This window comes from Sinocyclocheilus anshuiensis, unplaced genomic scaffold, assembly GCF_001515605.1.
Source record: "Sinocyclocheilus anshuiensis isolate Anshui unplaced genomic scaffold, SAMN03320099.WGS_v1.1 scaffold571, whole genome shotgun sequence".
Classification (NCBI taxonomy): Eukaryota; Metazoa; Chordata; class Actinopteri; order Cypriniformes; family Cyprinidae; genus Sinocyclocheilus; species Sinocyclocheilus anshuiensis.
In genome coordinates, this window is record NW_015552559.1 from 1 (window position 1) to 8,787 (window position 8,787).

The 8,787-nt window shown below is 37.0% G+C and overlaps 1 protein-coding gene across 2 annotated transcripts in view; it reads left to right on the forward strand.

The window, feature by feature from the left end:
- The first annotated feature begins 43 nt into the window (after positions 1-43).
- The window catches only part of polr3b (polymerase (RNA) III (DNA directed) polypeptide B), a 26,227-nt gene continuing 17,483 nt past the window's right edge, over positions 44-8,787 (forward strand). Inside the window, exons 1-13 of one of the 2 annotated variants that reach the window (XM_016455330.1) lie at positions 44-284; positions 401-433; positions 893-949; positions 1,122-1,186; positions 1,509-1,584; positions 1,710-1,810; positions 1,970-2,061; positions 2,357-2,474; positions 2,586-2,694; positions 4,369-4,491; positions 5,658-5,774; positions 5,945-6,079; positions 8,252-8,413. In XM_016455330.1, the coding sequence (XP_016310816.1) occupies positions 219-284; positions 401-433; positions 893-949; positions 1,122-1,186; positions 1,509-1,584; positions 1,710-1,810; positions 1,970-2,061; positions 2,357-2,474; positions 2,586-2,694; positions 4,369-4,491; positions 5,658-5,774; positions 5,945-6,079; positions 8,252-8,413 (1,254 nt within the window). In that variant the 5' untranslated portion in view covers positions 44-218. Of the gene's footprint in view, positions 285-400; positions 434-892; positions 950-1,121; positions 1,187-1,508; positions 1,585-1,709; positions 1,811-1,969; positions 2,062-2,356; positions 2,475-2,585; positions 2,695-4,368; positions 4,492-5,657; positions 5,775-5,944; positions 6,080-8,251; positions 8,414-8,787 lie in introns of those variants that run through there. The other variant, XM_016455331.1, reaches the window with a different exon arrangement.

Below are 8,787 nucleotides of genomic sequence, written 5' to 3' on the forward strand. Positions count from 1 at the left end.
CTGATAAGTCATGGTTGCAATCCGCCATAAAACTAACAAGAAGAATAAGAAGAAGTTCCTCACCGGTCTGATTTTGATGTTACACTTCACACTTTCACGTGTAGCGCAAACTTCCGTTCAGAGTGTTTTTCACTTGGCTACGGCGTGTGTGATGGTTTCCTAAATTATATGATATTATTCACATTTGCGGTTTATTACCATCACAACTAATAAGAGAAATGCTGCAGGAGGAGTTTGGGGAAATGACTCCCCAGCAGCTCGCTGCTCCCGTCGACACTGTGGAGGTGAGTGAATAGAGGCACGAGTGCAACTGTTATAATGCGCTATTAAAAATAGCAAACGTTATTGTATTTGTTAGCTTGTTAGTAATGAAATTCCCTTATCCCCTTTTGTATTGCAGGAAAAGTGGAAGCTGCTTCCAGCCTTTTTGAAGGTAAAGTCAAGTTGCCAACGTTATCATGAAAATCATCATGATAAATACAACAGCATATGGATAGTTGATATGTCGTTTCAAATACTGACAACAGCGAGACATGCTGTGCTGTATTAAAAAAATAAATAGTTTAAAACCATATTAAACATATTTTTGCTTGTATAATTATTATTCAAGCAACTGTATAATGTCATATTAATTGAGGGACCGCATACTTGGACTTAATTTGTCACGCCACAGGAATATTTAAGTGAACTGCAAAAAATAACTTGTACATTTTTACCAACATTTTGATGTTGAATTGGAAAGTGATGTTTGTTTTATTTGTCAGCTATCTATACATGCTCTTTTCTTATGCATATCATGTATTCTTAACATCCAGCAAGAATTGTGCTAAATGATATTAAATTTACAGCCTCTAATGTCATATTCATGTCTTATTTTTATTTATTTATTTAGGTTAAAGGCTTAGTTAAGCAGCACATCGATTCCTTCAATTACTTCATCAATGTTGAGGTTTGTTGACTTATTTAAGGATGGTCCCAATCACAGAGTTCTCTACATATTTTGTAAATGCAATAAATTTATTGTCGGATGTGATTTCTATGACACGAGATTATGGTTTTGGTTACTTTTATTTTGAACCACCATAACAATTTAATATTGACATGTCTACTAATCTCTCCAGATAAAAAAGATCATGAAGGCGAACGAGAAGATCACAAGTGATGCTGATCCAATGTGGTATCTGAAGTAAGGATATTGTTGAATTAGACATATTTGTACATCTTTAATTTAGTATGTTAAGTTAGTGTTGTTTATATATGGTTATATAATTTCTTAATGTTTTATTTATAGCCTTTAAATTAATTTCAGTACTTAAATTAAATTAGATTCATTTTTACACTTTTTTCAGTAATTAAGCTTATTTTTATTCAGTTAGTTACCAGTTGGTCTGATTTTTTTTAATGATAGTCTTATTTTATTTGATATTAGCTTTACTTCAACTACCGAAAATAATTTTTAATAGTTTGAGTTATCAATAACAACACTGCCACACCTCATCTGTCCCTAGATATCTCAATATCTATGTTGGCATGCCTGATGTAGAAGAAAGCTTTAATGTAACCAGACCAGTGTCACCACATGAGGTAACATCTTTATCTGCGGCCTAAAGAATCTTCTCATTTAAAGCAAAATGAAAAGCTTTTTGAAGAAAAAAAAAGATCAAGACGTCAGTATTTGCTTATGATGATTATGCTTTTTAAAACACTAGTGTCGTCTGAGAGATATGACATATTCAGCCCCCATCACTGTGGACATAGAGTACACCCGAGGCAGCCAGAGAATTATTCGCAATGCTCTCCCAATCGGAAGGTACCTATGTGTGGGCTAAAAGCTTAATATGTGTGTATATATATATATATATATATATATATGTATGTATGTATGTATGTATGTATGTATATAAAAAAAACACCCCTTAATATGTGTTTTCTTTTCCCTAGCAATTTTAAATGCACTTTTTTTTTATAGGATGCCAATAATGCTGCGAAGCTCCAACTGTGTCGCGACAGGAAAGACACCGATGGAGTTCTCGAAGCTTAATGAATGTCCTCTGGATCCAGGTAGATAATCATAGAACTCCTCCGACTGTCGACTGTTTGATGCAGATAATCCTATCTGAAGCTCATATGTGTGGGAGCAGGCACACAAGCATGATACAGGATTTGTCTGCGTGCAGGTGGTTATTTCATTGTCAAAGGGCAAGAAAAGGTCATTCTCATTCTCATAGAACTCCTCCGACTGTCTCAGTGATATTTGATTGTTTGTATGCCATAGTTTGATGCAGATAATCCTATCTGAAGCTCATATGTGTGGGAGCAGGCACACAAGCATGATACAGGATTTGTCTGCGTGCAGGTGGTTATTTCATTGTCAAAGGGCAAGAAAAGGTCATTCTCATTCAGGAACAGTTATCCAAGAACCGCATCATCGTGGAGCAAGATCGCAAAGGTGCTGTGGGAGCCTCGGTCACCAGGTGCTGGAATTTGCTCTTCTGTTTAAGTAATATTAATAAGCTTTATTTAAAATGCACATTTAACATTTTATTTGTGTGCTCATATGTCTGTCACTTGTCTCTATTTTGTAGTTCTACTCATGAGAAAAAGAGCAGAACCAACATGATTGTGAAAAAGGGCCGCTTTTACCTGAAGCACAACACCCTCTCTGAAGATGCACCTATTGCTATTATCTTTAAGGTGAGAATGTGGTTAGAAATGGTGATTTAGAGCATGATGGTTCTGTATCTTTGTCAGGTAAGTTGACGAAGAAAACTATATGTGACCCTGGACCACAAAACCAGTCTTAAGTCGCTTGGGTATATTTGTAGCAATAGCCAAAAAAACAGGTCATTGCACAGTCCAGTATACAGCTATGAGGCCACATACTGTATCCAACCAGCAGATGGTGCACACTGACAAAAAAATACAGTGCAACGTGACTGAAAATAGTTAGACAAATTTAAAAGTATTGCTAAATTCTATTGTTTCAGTACCATTCAAAAAAATTGAGGTAATTAATTTTTTTAAGAAATTAATATTGTTTTCAACAAGGGTGTGTTAAATGAATGAAAAATAACAGTAAAGACATTTATAGTGTTACAAAAGATTTCGATTTCAAATAAATGCTGTTTTTTTTTCTATTCATCAAAGAATCCCAAAAAAATTTATCACATTTTCAACTTAATTTTGAAGTTTTGAACATTTTCAGCACAACTTTTTGCAACCTTGACAATAATATTAAATGTTTCATGAGCAGCAAGCAAATATATTTTTAAAGTTACTTTAAAAATATATTTGTATATAAACTGTAATATTTAACTATTACTGCTTTTACTGTAATTATGATAAATAAATGCAGACTTGGTGAGCATAAGACCTTAAAATTGCTTACCGACACCAAACCTAAAATGGTACTAAAAATATATTTGTATATAAACTGTAATATTTAACTATTACTGCTTTTACTGTAATTATGATAAATAAATGCAGCCTTGGTGAGCATAAGACCTTAAAATTGCTTACCGACACCAAACCTAAAATGGTACTGTATCTTTAGTTAATGAAATTGCTTCAAATAGCTTTAGCTGTGACTGTATTCATAATGTAGAATGGAAGTTGAACCGCTTTGACCCATCAGCATCTGTTGATTAATATCTATTTAATATGCCAGAGAGAACTCACTGGTGATGTTATACTCCGATATTTTACTATTACTTGCCATTATGATATTCTAAACATCTATTGAAATGTGTCATTGATATGATACATTTGTCATAATTGTTTTTTCAAGGTCTTTTCTAAAGCATTTGATAATATTTTAATTGTTTTAGCTAGATTATTGTATTTTCCTTTCTATGCATATTTAACGATGTTTCATTCTGTTCTTTGACACCGTGTTAAATATCACATGACAGTTGAAACATTTAATTAGAGCTCTGATCAGAAAAACCGGTCGCACTATGATGGATGTTTTTCCTAATTCCCTCATCCCAGGCTCTCTCTAAACATATGGGTCTGATTGGTTAGGGACAGGGTGAGGAGTAAATCGGCTGTCGAGCTTGTTTGCTTTGCACTTGTCCATCCACAGCACATTCCACAAGGATTTCCTTGCGACACAGCAGCCGTGCCAAACGGTGGAGACCTTTAAACACTGTGATCCACCCAGTCCTGTTCTCACAGTCCCCTATTAGCATAAATAAATGTCATCGAGGCCAGTGGCACCGTATTCACCTTTGCATTAGAGCAGGGTCCTATATGCTCTGTTTTTTTTTGTTTTTTTTTTTGCTGTAAATATATAAGTCTGTACTTTGTGTTTCTTATTTTACTTGAATATATACCTTATTCGCTGTTAATCTCTCTGTCATTCATCAGGCCATGGGAGTGGAGAGCGATCAGGAGATTGTTCAGATGATTGGTACGGAGGAACATGTCATGGCTGCATTCGCTCCCAGTTTGGAGGAATGTCAGAAGGCCCAAATATTCACCCAAACTCAGGTACCGCTGACAAGATCTCTGCCATCATTTAAAAGAGTGGTTTGCATTGCCGGTAAATGCATAACACATACAAAACAACAATGTTAAGCTAAATGTTATTAGAAATATTACCAAATGCATTCGATTGCATGACCACTGAATGATGCTTAAAACTTTAAAGCTTTCAAAAACCAGGTATCCCACTCTTGAGGTGTATTATCAAATGCTGAGGCACAGTTTGCAGAATCTGAGATGTATTATTCATTGCAAGACTCAACAATGGGTCAGCAAGGACCATATCTGCATCCTAGCAACCTATGTCTGAGCGGATGTGAATGCCTGTTTACGTGGTTGTGACATTGTGTGGGCCTCATCAAAGGTCTGCTAATGAGCCTACATGTGTGCACCAGTTGACCAGAGCAGACCTCAATTAGATACGATGCGTTATTAGTACTGAGAATCGGTCAAGAGTTTGAAGCTAGATTGAAATGAAGGATTTATGACTACCAAGGGCAGCCTTGCTTATTGTATTTGAACATATATTATTCTTTTTTTTGTTTTTTGTTCTTTGTTTTTTTAAGTTATTCCGGTATTAAAATTGAGCACTGGGATGGAGGATTTTAAGTAGCCTGTATGACAACAAAACAAGATTATTGCAATGTTTTGACTTGATCAGGGAGTTGTGACATTATATCATAGCACCTAAAGCATTTCTCACAAGATAAGCTGGAAATGTTAAAAACAGTTTAGCATAACTTTTGAGTGGTACTTGTCAATTGCACATCGTTCCATGGCTCAAAGTGGGTGGTCTAAAGGAGAAGCCTAGTCTGTGTGACCTTTGACCTCTGGAGTAGAACAAGTTGCAGGCTCAGGTGTGTGTGTGTGTGTGTGTATATGCATGTGTCTGCGGAGAATGGAGGGGTCCAGTTCTCTGATACCCCTTTAGAGAGCCAGTGAACCCTGCACCAGCTCGGTCACTCCAGAATGATTAAAAAACGCTTTGATTTGATGCATTTAATCTTATTAATTGAGGCTCTAAAACATTATGCTTTTCATTCTTTATTACTTAATTCTTCATAATATACTTATGCAAAACTGAAAAAGAATAGTAACACTAGTGAAAATATTTGTAAATTGTTAACGTTGCATCTTAATGACTCATCGGTGTGTACTTTGTTTCTTTTCAGGCACTTAAATACATTGGTAATAAAGTGAGGCGTCAGCGCATGTGGGGCGGCCCAAAGAAAACCAAGATGGAAGAGGCCAGAGAGCTGTTAGCCTCTACTGTCCTCACCCATGTACCTGTACGTCATTTTAAAATAAACTTTAAGTGCCTGTGCTCCCCACATCCTGAATAATTTTGCCCATGCCTTCAGTCTTCCTTTAATTGTTTTTATGACATGATGCAGTTAAATCAGAGCATAAATAGTTTGTTGGCTGTTTGTTGGAGCCGTCATGTGTTTGTGTCTCCCAGGTTAAAGAGTTTAACTTTCGAGCTAAGTGTATCTACCTTGCTGTGATGGTGCGTAGAGTGATTCTCGCTCAAGGGGACAACAAAGTGGACGATCGTGATTACTATGGAAACAAACGTCTGGAGTTGGCTGGCCAGGTATCTGGTTCTTAGAGACTTGTCATAGCACTTGCATATTGCTCTTTTGTTGATTTTGATTGCTTCCATTGTCCTCACTTGTAAGTCACTTTGGATAAAAGTGTCTGCTAAATGACTAAATATAAATGTAAGTCTTTTATAACCTCAGCACATAATCATTCATTATTATGCATAAATTATTAGCTTTCTCCAATACAACTACAGCAACACATACATAAAGTGCTCAGTTCTACAGCAGCCTTATACAGTGCCATTCCAATGTTTAGGGTTAGTAAGATTTTGTTGTTAAAAGAAATTAATAAAACTTTTATTTTTTAACTTTCTATGTATCCTGAAAAAAATGTATCATTGTTTCCATAAAAATATTAATAAGCACAACTGCTTTCAACATTGATAATAATAAAACAGATATTTTACATTTTAATAATGCTTCCCAATATTACTGTTGTTACTATAACTTTAATCAAATAAATGCAGCCTTGGTGAGCAAAAGAGCCTTCTTTCAAAAACCCCAAATGGTGTTTTTTCTGCAACCCTGCTCTTCAAAATGTTGATGGGTTCAGAAATGGCATTTGGTTGGTTTGTTGAGCTCTGTTGTTCATATGAGAGAAGTAGGTTTGAATCTGGTCTGAAAAATATGTTGCACCTTTCATTACTATATCAATAAAAAGTGAAAAATGTGTTGCTCGGTGTCGCATCCTGCTCAAACCTCAGCTGCCTTTTTTGTGACTAATGTTTCTAACTGCTTGGCATCTACTCATAAATTTAAGGCTCATGAAATATTCACTTTAGATTAAAGTACAATGTGCAGCTCCACTTTCCATCCATCCATCGCTCTCCTCCATCCATCTCTGTCTGTCTTTTCCATTCACACCCCCTCTAATTCTATTAAGAATGACTGACAGCCCCTCCAAGCTCAGGCCATTAATTATGATAATGCTAGTGTTTATTTATCTGTTTTTATCCAGCCATGTATTTGGGAGCTGAAATAAAGATTAGTACGCATAATGTTTATCTCTTTTGAGATTGTCGCTCCTCTACGGCAGATTTCATATTACATCCTGGACGTGGGTGTCGTCTCGCTTGTGCGCTCTGACATTTTTTTGTGCTCTTGTCTAACACAACTGATCTCTTTTTCTCTCATTAGACACACTGTTGGCCTCTTATGAAACTGATCAGAAGCCAAAACCAGCAGATACAGGCTTGGCTAGCGCCCAATCCCTCACCTTCCCTTTTGTTTCTACTCTGCTTGTCATTATAATACAGTCATTATTTTCCCAGTGCTTTGTTTCATCCACACCCCCATGCTTCTGCCTTTCCCTCCATTCCCAGCCGGCCCGCTTTTGTTGCGGGCGAGATATGTGGCAGCAACGCCCGACTGCAGCCCAGCCAAACTCAGGGATTTCTCCTCTTTATTATAATTTAGCCCGACTATGACAAAAGAATAGCCGCCTTGACTGGAGCGATTGAGCTAATCCACCAGCCCGACTGTGATAATGTAATTACCGCTGTCTTAAGTCCTTTAATTTCCCCCCGCCTGCACAGAGGTGGGGTGTGTTTGTGTGTATGCGCTTGCTTACGTTAGTGTGTGAGCGATACAGAGTTAGTGAGTGACAGGAACCCTTTCAGTGGGGCTTTACACGCACATGCACTCTTTCCAACACCTCCAATCTCCTCCTCATTTACAATTCCCTGACATTCAACTAATTGGCCTGGCTGGGCTGCGGAAACTTAATTTCATTATCAATTTTCGGTGAGGATGTTTATTTTTTGCGTATGCAAATGTGGAGCAGAAGGGGAGGGGCTTCTATTGAAGAAAATCTGAGAATGAGAGGCCGGGTCAAATTTATCAGAGCGTGGAAACACCTGTTTATTAAATCTGGGATAAGAAGATGGAGAGAGGGAGGGCTAGAGGCAGATAAAGTTAATAAAAACAAGTTATCTGGAAAAGACGGCACTTGCGATTCAAAAGACTGGAGATGAAGTTATCCGTTGGCTGTCCTTTTTTTTTTTTTTCTTTTTTCTGTTGATGTGATCATTTCTGTTGTTAATGACTGGATTGTGAATATATGATGATGTGTTGTTTGCTAGATAATGCACAGGCTTTGTTTTAGTTAGACTGAGTTTTGTACCCATTTTAGTGAATCACACTTTGTTTCTGTGTTCCTTAAGCTCCTGTCTCTGCTGTTTGAGGATCTGTTTAAGAAGTTCAACTCGGAGCTGAAGAAGATCGCTGACCAGATCATCCCCAAACAGAGAGCAGCTCAGTTTGATGTGGTGAAGCACATGAGACAGGACCAGATCACTAACGGCATGGTTAACGCCATCTCTACTGTGAGTCCAGACACTCAACGGTCAATCTGTAACCGGTTCACAGGGCAAGACAAATCAGGAAGTGTCCACCTGAGATGCTTTTTAAACAGTATTGCTGAAGTTTCCATGTTTGTTTCACTTCACTGCATTGATTTAACCTCTTAACTGTCACCCGTCCCCTCTGTGGGACGCCTAAGTTTACTTCACTATATTACAATTAAATCCTAATCTAATCATGACAAACTTTATATCGTTGGAAAGGTCTAAGACTCCTAAATATATATTTTACAACAGTGTTTTGTTAAAAATTATGTAGGAAAAGTAATATATGAATTTATGACAAGAGTGCACCTCAAAAATCTACATCATAACAGGAGTTCTGACCTTTGTCACAA